Genomic DNA, 14,848 nt, shown 5'->3' with positions numbered 1-14,848 from the left:
AATCAGTTGCCAAGTATCACCAGAGCCTGGCTGGAATGCTGCTCCGCATCTCCCCACGCAAGCCGGCGCTGCGCGCCCCTGGCAGCGCCCGCACCGCGCGGCGCGCCTCGCACCCCCCATCAAACCGGCCGCGACCAGCGCTGCTCCCCCAGCAGCCACACCGCGCCCTCCCCCGGCGCTGCCTCCAGATCGTTCTCGAACTCGGAGTCGTCCCCGCGCAGCGCGTCGATCACGGAGGGCGCCGCGTCCGGCCCCAGCAGCGCGCGCCACGTGCGCTCGTCGCAGACGCCGCTCTCGGGCAGGCCGGCCGACGACTTTGGGGGAACAAAAGTGGGGAGGGGTCCGCAGTGAGGGCGAAAAGTCAGGGGAGATACAGAGGGGGTAAAACCGCTGAGGTCGCTGCGTTCCCGGAAAGCGGACTGAGGGAGGGCCGCTCGCCGTGCCACGTGGCCTGCCGCGGGTGCTTTGAGGCGCTGCCTCCTCCCCGCAAACATCCCACACACATCCCCCAACAGTTCTTGAAGCGGCCTGAGCCCTGTGATCCCCCAAGCGCCCCACCCCCCATCGACGCCGATCACCTGGTACGTCCTCAGTGCTGCCATCGTGGACTCCCCAAACATCCACCACCGCATGTCGTCCTCCCCGCAGTAGAAGCCCTGCTTCTGCAGCAGTATGTGCAGCGCGTGCACCTCCCTGCCGCCGTCCATGTCCATCACGACCGGCCACGCGACGCGCGGCTCTTCGCTGGGGTCGAAGGCGCTCGGCTGCTGCTGCTGGGAGGTGCTGGTTGGAGGGGATGCGCCGCCATTGCTGGCGCTGGCGCTGCTGCTGCTGCTGTTGCTGCTGGTCGAGGAGGGGCTCGCTGTGGCGGCGTATGCATCACCAAGCAGCTTTCGCCAGGTCTCCTCGCTCGCCATGCCTAAGTCAAGAGTGTCGGTATGGATTTTGGGGGATTGTGCCCGCACGCGCGCGCGTGTGTGTGTGTGTGTGCGTATGCGTGCGTGTGTGCGTGCGTGTGTGTGTGTGTGTGTGTGTGTGTGTGTGTGTGTGTGTGCGCGCGCGCGCGGGCATGTACACGCGCAAGGGCGCGTTTGCAGGCGTGTGCACACTGCGGCATCAAAGGTTGTCCGGAAAGCAGGGCCGACACAAATGCGAAGCGCAGGCGAGCGACCATTCAGAAGGCTTGAGGACAGCCTCTGCCTGCAAGCAGGCTGCGAGCAGGAACGCCGGCAGACCGCCTGCCTCAGGCCCTCTATCTCCCGGCTTATGGCACCCGCCGCAAAGGCCTCACGCACCCGTCTGGGCCAGGCCGTTGCAGGCCTGGAAAGTCAGGAGCGCCGCCTGCGTGCCCTCGCCAAACAAGAAGTCCTCCGCCTCCTCATCCGGAGGGTAGCAGCCCGCCGCGTCCAGCGCGGCGTGCAGCTTCGCCACCCAGTAAATGTCGTCGTCGCCCACCGCCAGTGTCGGCGGCGGCCCAGCGGGCACCTCGGCAATCCCCGCTGCTGCCGCCGGCTCGGGCGCCGGGCCGGCGGCCGGCGGCGGCGCGGGCGCCTGCGCGGCTGCGACTGCAGGCGCGGGCGTGGGGACGGGGGCGGCCGCGGCGGCGGTGGCGGCGGCGGTGGCGGCGGCGTTGCGCTGCTCGCTGGCGCGGCGGCGCTCCGCGAGGGCCACCAGGTCGACCTCCTGCACCAAGACGTCCCCCGTCTCCACCAGCCGGATCGCCGCGGCGATCTCCTGCGCAAACTTCGGGACCCCCTGCTGCTGCGGCTGCTGCGGCTGCTGCCGCTGCTGCTGGGTAGCGGGCGCCGCCGCGGGGCTGCTGGCCGTGCTGCTTTCGTCGCTGCCAACACCATCAGAAACGGAGGCAGGGGGCGGCGTGAAGAGCTCCGCCCAGGAGGGCACGCCCGGCGGCTGCGGGGAGGCCGAAGTTGAGGTGAGCTCTGACTCCAGTGCAGGACTGGCAAGGGCAGGGCTGAGGCTGGCGGCGCCTCTTGCTTCCCGGGAGGACTCTGGAGAGGTGGGATGGGTGTGTGGAGGAGCAGGGGATGAGAATGGGTGTTGCTGTGGCAACGAGCATGCGCCCAGCACATTGCCCACATCGCACACAGCCTGAGTGTTGGAGGAGGAGAGCAGACGTTGCGCATCACGTGGTTGCAAGCACACCTGCGGAGGGTGCGGGCAGGGCTGTCGCCGGCGCGCTCGACGGCAGGCTCGCGCTGCCCCGCTGCTGCTGCTGCTGGTGATGGTGCTGCTGCTGTTGCTGCTGTTGTTGCTGCTGTTGCTGCTGTTGCTGCTGCTGCCACATCAAGTGCAGCAACTGCGACTGCAGGCCCTCCACTTGCTGCAGCAGGGCGGCCTCGCGCTGCTGCCAGGTCTGCGGAGGAGCGTGCAGCACCAAATGCAGCGGGTTAGTGCGCGCGGGCGAATTTCAGCTGGGATGAAGGCCTCGCGCAGCACCACAACTCCCACGGCCGGTGCGAGGCCCGAAAGGCGCCATTCCTCACTTGGCGTGCGCCACAGAGACACCCATACGCCTGCTGCCGCGCGCTTCTCCGCTTGCGGGCGGTGTTGTGGCCCACTCCTCTCCCCCCCCCCCCCGCAAAGACATGAGAAACCAGCCCAACCCGGCGCCGTGGCCGTAGGCGGCTCACGGCCCATTTGAATGAGCGAGCCCTCTTTGCACCTGCCGCTCCGCATCCCACTGCTGCAGCATTCTTTCGTACATGGCGTTCTGCCTGTCCCACAGCTGCTGCTCCCTGCGGAGATCCAAATGGGTTGTCCAGGAGGGAGGACAGAGGCAAGGCGGGGGGGTGAACACTTCGTGCGCTCGGCTGCTGCTGCGAGATACCAGCGGTGTGCGGATGCGCGTCGGCACAAGAGCATCAGTTGCGGCGGACTGGTTTAATCCGGCGAGAAAGCTGATGAAGCGCAACGTGAAAGGTCCAGGCCCCCGGTGATGGGCTTGCGATTTTACCTGACGGTGTTGGGGTCGGCAGGCGGCGCGGCCTGTGCGCGCTGCACTGAGCTGACAAGCTCCACCACCTTCGAAAGGGTCTGTGATGATTGGCATGCCGGGTGCCAAAGCAGTAAAGCAAGCTGGTTGCACAACGCGGCGACGCGCGACGACACCCTTGCCCAGACCCTGCATGCAGCACGCAGCACGAGCAGGGCAGTGGAGGGCACCGCAGTGCGAGCAAGGCTTACTTCGCGCGCCTCGTCCAGCTGGCCCGAAAGATCCCTGTTGCTGCTACGCATCGCAACGACGCTCATCGCAAACAGCGGGCCGCGCGACCAGGGCGGCAACTTAGCGAGAGCCCCCGATCGAAGCCGTGCTGGCCCCTTGAGCGCATCACATCGTGATTCAATCATAGCTGCGGGTTTGCTTGTGACCACCTGCCCTAACATCGTTGCTGATCTGGTGACCCGATCCGATGCTGTGCAAAGAAGGGAACAATGTGGATTTGCTTGACTGATTTGAACTTATCATACATGGATCGCTGGCGTGCACGGCTCAGTAATGCACAGGGGCAGGCCGCTGCAGGCCAGGCCACTGCTGAACCTTCCTAATGGCTGCTGCGCAAGTGGTCAAGGCTACCATACTGCACCCAGGCAACCTGAATTAACCATGGGTGATGCATAAGTGCATGATCATGGTCAGAATTAAGATGTATTTGAACATCTGACAGGTTCTACAGCCACAAGAAACTAGTTTTGTCAACGAGTCAACTTCAATCAATTGCGTGCTGGTCAAGCAGGGACACCATGACACCGACTATGTCTGTAGCAGTAGACAGGACCCCTGAGCATTGACAGACATTGGTGTCAGCAAAACCACCCCACTCCTTTTGCAATACCCCGAATTCTGGTGCGTCGTGCCTTCCCCCTGCCCACAGTGCCTTCACAACTGTTTGGGTGAACCTGCTTTCCGCCCACGAGGTTGCCCCTGCATGATCGCTAGGTTTGCCAGGGCCCCACACATGCTTACCGGCCTGGCACCTGTCAGTGACTGTCGGGCATGAGAAATTTGAAGAACCAGAACGTTTACCGCCGCCAAGCTAACGCAGGAGGGCCTCGCACGCGATTGGTGCAAACGAAGCGGCGGCGGCAACGCTCCAGCCATGCCAAGCGCGCAGATGGCAGCCTTCAAAGGAAAGCCGCAGGGAGTTTGAAGTTGGAATCTACGATCCGGTAAGATTCTTGCTGGAAAACCCAGGAGCGAAGCCAAAAATGCCCGGGGCTGCGGCCGGGGGGCGCGCGAGGCGCTGCATGCCGGGCGCGCGGGCGTGAGCCCGCAGCATGCCGCTGCGTGCGCTGCGCTCGCGCGGCGCCACGTTGAGTGGGCTCAGTGCATTTGCGCACAACCTTGCCGCTGCCCATACAGCTGCTGCTCAGATCAACGCATTGGGAATGCGCCTACAGCACAAGAATGGCTGCGGCGCCGACCATGACGGCTGCCGCTGAGGCCGCGGCGGTGCCCGCGTTGTTCTTAGGGGCAGCGGCCTTGGCGGCGGGGGCCGGGGACGCGGCGGCCGGTGCGGGCGCAGCGTCCTTGGTGGCGGCAGTGCCGTTGCCGGCGGCCGGCTTGGCAGCGGCGGTGACGTTGGCCGCGCCGCTCGCGGTGGTCGCGTTCTTTGCAGGGGCGGCCGCGCCGCCGGCGGGGCAGGCGGCGTCAAAGTTGGCGCAACGGACGCCGGCGTTGAACCTGGATGAGGCAAGGCGTGCCGAATGAGGGCAACAGTGAGCGGGGGCCGTATGTGGAAGCTGGCAGTGGGCTGTGCACAACTTGTGTGACACCCAGCTGCACCTGGCCTCTTTTGAGACTGACAAGCATCACGATAAACGCCTCGCTGCCGCAATGCTCGAGCCCTGCTGCGGTTGCTGCAGGCGGCACCACCCCGCAGCGTGCGGCAGCCCGGCCGCCGCCCCGGCGCCCGGCCCTGCCATGCGCCTGTATCCCCCGCCCGGCGCTGCGTGCTGACATCGTGATCTGAGTGTGACCGGTGCTCACAGGCCGGTCTGGTACTTCTCAGCCTTAGGGTTGCCGCAGATCGCCTTGAGGAGGTCGTTGAAGCAGCCAAGCTTGATGGTCTGCGGTCATTGAACAAGGGAGGCGTGGCGCAGGCTTTGAAGAAAACGCCACAGAGCCGGAGTAAGGGGGCTCTGCGCCCTTCTGGGTGCGCACGCAGCACCCTGGGAGGCGCTCTCGGTGCAGGTGCTGTCTGCCTGCAGCCTGGGCTGCGCACTGAACGCAGGCCTGCCTGATGCGCCCCCTGCACATGAGCCGCCTCATCGGAGCATGTGACTGTCCACACACTGGTCCTGCTGCCAATCCAGGCACTCGCCTCCTTGATCGAGTTGGAGCAGTCAGTCAGGCAGCAGCCGTTGGAGGTCGAGAGCGAGGTGATGGTGGAGGGGGGGTTGGCGAACGCGTCGTTGTCGCTGGCGCAGTTGGCCAGGTTCAGCAGGGACTCCTGGCACTTCTTGGACAGGGAGTCGGTGAACTCGGTCAGCGCGGTCAGGGAGTCCACTGAGGGGCGCACACACGGAAGGGGGTGAGGGGGGAAGGGGATCTCGAGCGTGGTTCGCAGAGGTCAGGGCCGATCGCGAGGGTGCAACGTCGCGGTTTGCCGATCGCGATCTGCGCCAGCCGGGCGGCGGGTGGGGCCGACAAGCAGCCACGTGGGCGTGGTGTGTCGGCCATGGGGTGGGCCCGCGAGCCAGGACGGCTCCTGTGCGATCGCCGCCAGATCATCGGCGGGAACGCGTTGTTAGGCGGCCAGCAGCCGCCGCCGCCCGCATGCTGCCACAGCGCACTCACAGGACGAGTCGAACACCTTAGGGTCCCAGACAGCAGGGGTCTTCACGGGACACTCTGTGGGAGGAGAGGGCAGCAGAGGTGCGCACACGGATGAGGGGCGCGCGGCGGGCTAGGCGGTTGTTGGGTCCAACATCAAATGAGACAGTGGCGATCACTTGCCGGCCGCCCGCCCTCCACAACCCTAGGCTAGGAGCCTGCTACTCACTGTCAAACGAAGGCACGATGTTGGCGGCAACGTAAGTAGCCTTCTGAGCGAAGGCCTGCGCGGAGAAAAGAGCGACCACGACGGTGGGTCAGCTGCTGGGTGGCCAACACCGAACACGGCGCGCCGGCCGCTCAACCATTGGGATCAGGAATCATACCGCATTGGCCAGGGCCAGCACGCAGAGGGCGACAAGGGCGGTCCTCATGGCTGCTGTGTGGGGGTGTCTTCGGGCCAAAGGGGTGGTTGGGGTGGGAGCGCGGCGGTGTGCGGCGGGCTGCGTGAGATAAAGTATTTGGGCTTGTACAAACGTATGTGCAGCATCCAGTGAACTAAAGGAACGGGCACGATGGTGGGGAGCCGGGGCAGAGCTGCTAGCTTCCCCTTCGCCGATGGTGATAGCGGTCGATCCGCGGGTGACAGCAGCCGCAAAGCCGCACGAATATCTGTTAGATTATATCACAGTCGCTGCATGGGCTGCCTCCAAGCGGGATGGCCAGATCCAACGCGTGCCTGAGCGCAGATCAGAAGTGGCGCCAGCTCGGGATGGCCCCAACTCGCGGCCCGTGCTACCTGGCCGCGCGCCCTGCCCTGCGCTGCTGGTGTCAGGGTATTGACAAGCATCTGTTGGTGTTGAAATTTTCACTGCCACAATGCCGACTGCAGGCTGCATTCGTTCTGCGGTGTGGGACGCCCGTCGCTCGCTTCCACCTTCCTTCCCCGCCAGGTGTCGCAAGCGCTGGCCATGCAGAGCCCAGGACCGGGTGTGGAGAGCGGCGGGGTTACACATGTGTAGCTTTGCCTTGCTTTTCGCGCGTGCACCTCAATGCTGGGTGCATGCAAGGCTGCCTGCATTTGCCCAGGCCCTGCCCAAACACACACCCCTGGCGAGCAGGCGGGCTCTTGTGGTATGGCAAAATGCCAGGAAGGATGGAGGCGGTGCCTGAGGGGGCATGGATCTGGTCTGAGCGTAGTGACAGCTCAGCTGGCGGTTTGATCTGGAGTGTGCATGCGTTGTGTGCCGGTGAACGGCCTTGTTAGCGGCAAGAGAGCTGCCAACAAACTGCGCTGCGGCCATGCCAGCGCATCACGCGGGCCGAAACGCAAAGATTGGGGATGGGCATGAATGGGAGTCGGGGTGATCACGGTTGCTGCCGTGCGACGGTGCAAGTGGCAGCAGCGCAACAGCGGAGCGCACACCGTGTGAGAGGAGCGCAGGAGCGCCACTGAAGTCCCTGTCACGAGCATCAGCAGCAGCTGGCGGCGGCGCGGGCTCGCGCAGCGGCCTACGCAGGGGGGCCGCGGCCGCGCCGCAAGGGGCGATGGCCGCCCTCGCGCGATGGCGTGGCCGCCCGGGCAGGGTTTGCGGGCGGGCGGGGCGGCCGCAGAGGGGTCCAGGGGTTGAGCCCCCAAACCACGGGGGGTTTGGCCTGATGGCCGGTGGCGCGGCCCGCCGGTCACCCGCGGTGCCGCCTAAACCAGGGCGGCCACTGCGCGAACACCCGCACGTTGGCTGCGCCGTCGGCCTCCATGGTCTGCGGCAGGCAGGCGCGCGCCAGCACGCGCCGCATGAGCTCCGGGTCTGGGTTGTACCTGGGCGTGCGTGCGGGAAGAGGGGGGTGTAGGTGAGTTGCGCAGTTGATTGTGGCCGACTCGGACGACTTGCATGCGGCTTGATAGCAGTGGCCGCTTGCCGCCGGGGCAGATGAGGGCAAAGGGTGCATCCAATGCCTACGGCGCGCAGCACACCAGGTAATTGAATCAGCCGGTCCAGGCAAGGGAGCCCGCCTCAGCCCCCCCCCCCCCCGCGCCGCTCACTGCGAGATCTCATGACCAGGGTCGGCGGGGCCGCCCTGCGACGCGGCCTGCAGCTCGAAAAGCGCGCGCAGCGCGTCCGTTGGCAGCCGTCCGTCCGCGCCCAGCTCTTGCGCTGGCGGCGCGCGGGGCAGCGCTTCCTGCGGCGGCGGCGCGGGGCCCAGGCGTGTTGTTGGCTGCGTGTTCGACGTGGGGGCAGGTGCGCTGTTGCAAAGCACAACAGCTGCCCCATCGCCGCCACGAGCTGCGGTGTCCACGCACGGCAACCTACGTCACGATCCCCCCTTCACATGGCAATCGCGAAATGCCTGACGTCTTCAATCACCCCGAGTGATCAAGACGCACCCCTGCCACCAGTGCGGCGCCCCATCCCGCAGCGACGCGCGCACCGGCGGCGGTGATATCAAGACGCGCGTGCCGGTGATGGACCCCCCCAACTTGGACAGCAGCTGGTCTAGGGACGTGTCCTTTGCCTCGAGCCGCTCCTCCTCTTCCAGGGAGATCGCCGAGCGGGCGCCGCGTGCGGGCGCATGCTGCACTGCTGCGGCCTCTGCGCGACGCAGACGGAAAGCGCATGGCTGTTGCATAAGCGCCTTTGGATGTGTATGGGTGTATTTTGCTGCGATCGGACTTGTGAAGTTCATGAGAGGCGCTCACCGTCACGCGCCAGGGCACCCCCTGCAGGCACAGCGGCACGCTGCGCCGCTGCTGCTGCTTGCTTTGCGCCGGATTCCGCCGCTTTGTACGTGCGCGCCGCCACCTTACTGCCACTAGCGCCCATTGTTCACGGTGACACAATTACAATACACTACTGTTGACGGACTCGCGAATGCTCAGATCCAGCAGATCGTCGATTCTCAGACACAAATTGTCACGGTGTGTGTCGGATTGTACCAGTGTGTTCATGGAATTTTCTGATTTGCTGCGCAACCGGCAGGCTTGGACGGTGCTGTGACAGGCCCACTAGAAACTGCTGCATAGCACTTGGCAGCAGACGTGCACGAAGCCTGCACTCCACCAGGGGAGGCCCCAATAGACGTTGCCCATGCAGGCACCTTGATGCAGATGATGCTATGTCATCAGCGGATATAGGCTAAGCGTCAACATTTAGTTGGGGCTAAGCGTGGGTGGCTGATTTGCACTGCTGCAGCTGGGTGCGTGGCCCTGATACCATGGCTGTTCATAGCCTATGTGCATGCTGTGCCACAAGGACACGTTTGCTGGAGAGCAGCCAGAACCTCAATGCTTTTGATTCTATGCTGCACCTGCAACCGTGTGATGCCCAGGCCACCCTACGATCGCGTGCAACACAGGTGACGCATATCGGAGTCACTCGTGCACGGCCCGGTGCTAACATCAGGCCTGCCACCGTACCAATGCGTGCAATGCTGGTGTCACATGTTGGTGCCGCCCATGCACGGCTCTGTGCTGAAATGACCAGGCCGGCCGCCACACAGATGCGTGCAATGCTGGTGACGCACATCGGTGCCGCCCGAGCACGGCCCGGTGCTGACATCATCAGGCCGGCGGACAACGCCTGGGGTTGTGCGTGTAAAAGTAAAGGACTAGGGAGACGCCGTTCTTTGGTGGTGTATGGCACAAAGCTCCAGTGGGGCGCGCCATACGCACGCACGGCACATGTACCGGAACTGCAAACATGTGGGATGGGCATGCTCCATGTGCGGGCTGCGGCAGGGGCGCCCCGGGCACGAGTAAGTTCTGATAGGTATACGCAGAGTAAATGTCGCATAGTTGGCTTTTTTTCTGACCGGTTTATACTAGCCTGTGGTGATGACGCACAACTTCCCAGTGTTGCCCGTGGCTTCTGATGCTGAAAAGTCTTAGTGCGCATTGGTTACCTGAGTTACATTGTTTTCTTCTTTCAATCACACCTCTGATACGCACACCTCTCATAACCAGTAGCACTACGATCACAAGACTTTCACGTCCTAGTTGCCGCGCGATCAGCTATGAGCCTCGAGCGCCCCAGTAAGCGGGGCCTCGGGAAGACCTCTGCAGCGCTGAACAAGGCCTCCATTGTCAGCATCGCCAAGCAGTCGCGCTTTGGTGACGCCAGCGTCATTGCATCAGGGGAGGAACCCTGGCACGCCTGCGAAGCGGCCGATGTACTCGATGACCTGGCCACATCGGCAACGGACGGCCTCGCCGCGCCGGAGGCCGCCCGCCGGCTACAAGAGTTTGGCGCCAACGCGCTGACGCCCGCGAAGCGCAAGGGCTTTCTCGCGAAGCTCTGGGCGCAGCTGAACAGCACTGTCATCTACATCCTTCTGGCGGCCGCCATTATAGAGGGTGCATTCCAGGTGCGCGCACGGCCGCGTGACCCACTCTGCTCGACACCCGCGGCAGTGGCGCCATATCAGCAACCCGTGCGCCCGGCAGCCCACACTGGCCTCTCAGCCGGCCTCTCAGCTGGCCTCTCAGCCGGCCTCTCAGCCGGCCTCTCAGCCAGCTATGGGCAGCGCGAACCCTCTTTCCCTGCCCCCAACCCTGCAATGCGCCGCGCAGGCATGGGCCGAGTGCGGGCTGGTCCTGGCGGTCATCGTAATTAACACGGCCATAGGGCTGTTCCAGGAGGGCCGCGCCGAGAAGGCAGCCGACGCCATCAAAGGTGGGCCCCGCCGCCGGCCGCCAAGCCGCTTAACCCATCATGCCACGAGGAGCCGTCCGCCAGGCAGCCGGCGGGCCCGCACGCCAGCCGCACGGCTTACGATGGGGCGGCTCGTTCGCGGCAGCCGCCTGCGATGGGAGCGTTGCATATCGAAACGAGCGCACCATGCCAGGGTGCCGTGCTCATGAACGCAGCTGCTGCCCGTGTCATTGTGGTGGGTGGCAAGCTCGCCTACATCGTGCCCACAACCCCGCTCCCCCTCTCCCGCCGCGTGCGCCTGCAGCCATGCTGTCCCCGACCGCCAAGGTCCTGCGGGACGGCCAGCTGGTGACCATCCCTGCAGAGGAGCTGGTGCCGGGTGACATAGTGACGCTCAAGTCGGGTGACAAGGTGCCGGCGGACCTGCGGCTGCTCAGCGCAAGCAACCTCCAGGTATAATCGCGGTCTGCGATGGGGGGTGGGGGTGGGGCCGCATAGGCGCAGCGGGGGGAGTGCATGTGCACGGGGGCCGATGCGTCATATGCTGGGACCTGGCTGGATAAAGGTGAAAGGATTGGACAGGGCTGCGCCTGCCCCGCGCGCCACAGCAGCCGTCGCCGGTCGCAGGGCGCGGCCGCGACCCGCAAAAGCATCAGAACTCGCGGGCTGCGCGGGCCAACCTCTTCCTCACATCCTTGTCACGCATTGGCCACCAACAAAGCATCCTGTCGCATCACCTCATCACTCCCTCGCAGGTCCAGGAGGCGATGCTGACGGGCGAGTCTGTGCCGACCTCCAAGATCACGCACCCAGTGCCCGCCGGCGCCCCGCTCGGCGACCGCAAGTGAGGAGGGCCAGCTCAGCGGGGCCCGCCCCGCCCCGCGCTGCTCCCTGCACGCTGCTCGATGCTCGGTCCAAAGGCAAGGCCCATGCGCGGCTTGCGCATGCGCTCGCCCGGCGAGGGCGCCGCCCGCCCGCACCCCAGCCTTCGCGACGCCCCCAGCACCGGCGCGAGCCCCGGCCGGGGTCCAGAGACCCAGAACGACCAAGTGTTCCACAACATAACGTTAATGGACGCCTGTCACGGCCCCGCGCTGCTCTGCGTTTGATTGCAGGAACCTGGCGTTCAGCGCGACCACCGTGGTGTCTGGCACAGCGGAGGGCGTCGTGGTCGGCACCGGTGACAGCGCAGAGATCGGTCAGATCAACAAGATGGTGTCCACGGTGGGCGGCCGGGTGGCCGGGTGGCCGGGTGGCTGGGTGGTTGGGTGGCTGGATGGCTGGGTGGGTGGGCGGATGGGTGGGTAGGTGGGTGGTGTGGTGTGGGGCAGAGGTAGGGGCGATATCTTTACAGGCGCCAGGGAGCTTGACAGGAGCTCCTTGAAGCCAAAGCTGCAAAGCATCTGAATCAGGCCGGCGCTCGCAAGCCCTTGCCCACAAGCGCCAAAGCCCACGCCAAACCCCTGTGCGTGCCTCTTACCCGCTGGCAGGTCGAGGAGGCCCACAACAACCTGACGCACCAGCTGACTATCTTTGGACGGTGCGCTCCATGTGCATGGATGGATCTCATTCGCCCGTACTGTGAAGGCTGTCAGGGTGCCCCCTCGTGTCCTCCATAGACACTTGTTAATGTCTATGTGCCTCGTTGGCTGTGCATCGATTGTTGTGTGTTGTGCATTATGTGTATGTGTGTGTGTGTGTGTGCATGCGCGCGCACGTGTGTGTGTGTGTGTGTGTATGTGTGTGTGCGCGTTGTGTGTGTGTGTGTGTGTGTGTGTGTGTGTGTGTGTGTGTGTGTGTGTGTGTGTGTGTGTCTCAATGTGAGTGTGCCTCTCTGAACCCGCCCGATTGTCCACTGATGTACCGCGGACCAAAACGCCCGCCGCAGGTGGCTCGCCGTACTGGTGGGCGTGGTGGCGCTGGTCTCCTTCCTGCTGGCCCTGCTGCGCGCGGGCGAGGGCCTGCAGCGCGCCTTTGAGACGGCTGTCAGCATCTCAGTGGCCATCATCCCCGAGGGCCTGCCGGCAATCGTGACGATTGTGCTGGCGATTGGGACGACCGTCATGGCCCGGAACAACGCCATCATCCGGCAGGTGTGGGGTAGGGGGGTTCGGGAGGGAGGGGGGGCTGGCGAGGCTGCTGGGGTGCACGGGATGTGCAGGTGTCGAGCATGTGAACGCGTGTGTACGTGTGTGTCTGGTGTGTTGCGTTGTGCGTGTGTGTGTCTGGGTATGTTGAGTTGCGTGTGTGTGTGTGTGTGTGCATTTTTATGTGTGCGTGCGAGTGTGTGTGTGTGTGTGTTGAGTTGTGTGTGTGTGTGTGTGTGTGTGTGTGTGTGCGCGCGCACGCGTGCGCGCTCGCACGTACGTGTGCGTGTGTGTGCGTGTGTGTGCGTATGTGCATTTGCACGCTGCGTTACGGGGGTGCATGCGCATGGACGTGCTGAGTGGTTATGAGCATGAGCAAGTTAACACCCCCTTATCCCCACCCCGCCCCACCCCGCCCACTGTCACAACGCGCAACAGCTGCCGGCCGTCGAGACCCTGGGCAGCGTCAATGTTATCTGTTCCGACAAGACGGGCACCCTCACGCGCAACGAGATGACTGTGGTCGCCGTCCGCACCGCCGCCAGCCTCTACAGGGTAAGCGGCGTCGGCTACGCGCCCGTCGGAAGCTTCACCCTAGCTTTCTCCCCGACCCCCGCCCCCGTCGGGCGCCCCGGCTCGCGGGCGCCGGCGGCCGCGGCGCCTGGCGGCACGCCGGCGACGGAGGGGGACTTGCAGGTTGTCATTGAGGGTGCCCCGAGCGGCGGCGGCGCCGGCGCGGCGCAGGAGGCCGCGCAGGAGGCTGCGGCGGCGGCGGGCGCGCCGCTGGACGCGGCGGGCATGGCGGTGCTGCGGGCGCTGCTGGAGGGCGCGGTGCTGTGCAACGATTCGGCCCTGTCGAGGGCTGAGAAGGAGGGGGGCGGCAGCGTCGTGTACACGCCGATGGGGGCGCCGACAGAGGTGGCGCTGCTGACCGCCGGCGAGAAGGTGGGGGGTGGGGGGGCGGGAGGGGATGGGACGGCTGGGTGCGTGAGTTTGTCGTGAGCGGGTGAAGTGAAACACGTTTGAAACCTGTGCACCTCCTCCCCTCCCCAAGAATCACACTCACACCACCATTGCCACCACCACACCACCACACGGCCACCTCAGCCCCATCCCCACGCATTCACGCCAATCCACACTCGACCTCCCCTCCGCACCTCAACACGCGCTCGCTCGCACTGACCCCACCCAAACCCAGGCCGGACTGGAGCAGTCCGTCCTCAAGGCCTCAAAGCCCCGCCTGGCCTCGGTGCCCTTTGAGTCGGAGCACAAGTTCATGGCCACAGTCCACAACGAGGGCGGGGCGCGTGTCATGTATGTGAAGGGCGCGCCAGACAGGCTGCTGCCGCTCTGCAGGGCGCAGGTGGGCGTGGGGGAGGGGAGAAGGGTGTCGTGGGATGCCGCCGCAGCCCGCATCCCAGGCAGCAAAAGGATGGTTGTGGATGTGACAGGCAGCGGCATGTACTGCAGTGTGGTTTTCAGGGCGCGCGCTGCGCGGCGGATCGCTCTCTGCCCAGCAAATACGCGACGTGGGAGCCGCTGCGCTGCTCGCAGCAGTGCCGCGCTCGCCAGTGCTGGCGGCGCGGCTTGGGCGTGCCGTCGGAAGTTGCGTTTCCCAAAGCTTGCACCACCGCAGCCGCAGCCCATCGGGGCATGGCCCACACTGATCCCCCACTGGGGTGACTCCCGCCCCACATAGCACACCCGAACCGCCACCAACGCCGCGCCCAGGTCGCCGACAATGACGTCAGCGTGACGTCACCCCTGGACATCGGGCTCTGGCAGCAGGCGCAGGCAGATCTCAGCAACCAGGGCCTGAGGGTGCTCGCGCTGTGCAGGTGGGCGCACGCATAGGGCCTGTGCCCCCCCGTTTCTTTGGGTTCTGGGTTTAGAGTCTGAAGCTCCAACCCCAAACCCTCAACGCCAAGTAGCAAAACGCCCTCTGGGGGGGGGGGGCGGCCTCCTGCATCAGCTCCCTTTGACTGCACATGCCTATGCGCGCCAGCTGCAGCTGCAGGGGCAGGGCAACCCCTGGGGATGCGCCTTTCCTCGATTACAAGGCACCAGCGCCCCACTCTTAGTAGCCTTGAAGACATCAGGCAAATTCCATCACGCACTGCGACGTCATTGTCCCGCGCCGGCGCCCCCCACCCGTGCCCTGCCCTGCGCGAGATGACCTCACCCTGCCTGGCATGCCCTGCCCCAAACCCCGGCCATGCACCCTCCGTCAGGACTGAGCTGGCGCCGTCCGAGGACCTCACGTCCCTGAGCCCCGCCGATATCCTCGGGCGCGGCAAGTTCCTCGATCTGGTGATGAT

At 65.2% G+C, this 14,848-nt stretch overlaps 3 protein-coding genes across 3 annotated transcripts; 1 reads left to right on the top strand and 2 right to left on the bottom strand.

The window, feature by feature from the left end:
* Positions 1 to 119: 119 nt before the first annotated feature.
* MNEG_1411 (putative peptidoglycan binding protein) lies at positions 120 to 3,255 on the bottom strand (the record flags this gene model as incomplete). The annotated part of the gene is made up of 7 exons (XM_014050103.1): positions 120 to 314; positions 579 to 862; positions 1,296 to 2,009; positions 2,164 to 2,374; positions 2,684 to 2,756; positions 2,975 to 3,054; positions 3,205 to 3,255. 7 exons carry the CDS (start codon positions 3,253 to 3,255, stop codon positions 120 to 122), a joined length of 1,608 nt encoding a protein of 535 aa, XP_013905557.1.
* Positions 3,256 to 4,413: 1,158 nt separating this feature from the next.
* On the bottom strand, positions 4,414 to 8,616 carry MNEG_1410 (hypothetical protein; the record flags this gene model as incomplete). Its single annotated transcript, XM_014050102.1, has 10 exons — positions 4,414 to 4,702; positions 5,009 to 5,088; positions 5,277 to 5,527; positions 5,819 to 5,872; positions 6,024 to 6,078; positions 7,219 to 7,306; positions 7,482 to 7,613; positions 7,839 to 7,975; positions 8,225 to 8,385; positions 8,493 to 8,616. The coding sequence occupies 10 exons, from the start codon at positions 8,614 to 8,616 to the stop codon at positions 4,414 to 4,416; spliced, it is 1,371 nt and encodes a 456-aa protein (XP_013905556.1).
* A 1,189-nt stretch (positions 8,617 to 9,805) lies between these two features.
* MNEG_1409 (ATPase, P-type (transporting), HAD superfamily, subfamily IC) lies at positions 9,806 to 14,368 on the top strand (the record flags this gene model as incomplete). Its single annotated transcript, XM_014050101.1, has 10 exons — positions 9,806 to 10,156; positions 10,362 to 10,464; positions 10,748 to 10,896; positions 11,199 to 11,287; positions 11,559 to 11,667; positions 11,934 to 11,983; positions 12,332 to 12,536; positions 12,969 to 13,475; positions 13,729 to 13,893; positions 14,262 to 14,368. Coding segments are annotated over 10 exons (1,835 nt in total), but the record flags the coding sequence as incomplete, so codon positions are not given.
* Between the last annotated feature and the right edge of the window lie 480 nt (positions 14,369 to 14,848).

The sequence above is a fragment of the Monoraphidium neglectum genome, assembly GCF_000611645.1.
Source record: "Monoraphidium neglectum strain SAG 48.87 unplaced genomic scaffold scaffold00140, whole genome shotgun sequence".
Lineage (NCBI taxonomy): Eukaryota > Viridiplantae > Chlorophyta > Chlorophyceae > Sphaeropleales > Selenastraceae > Monoraphidium > Monoraphidium neglectum.
Note: the sequence above shows the minus strand (reverse complement) of the source record. Positions and strands in the feature narration are given on the sequence as shown.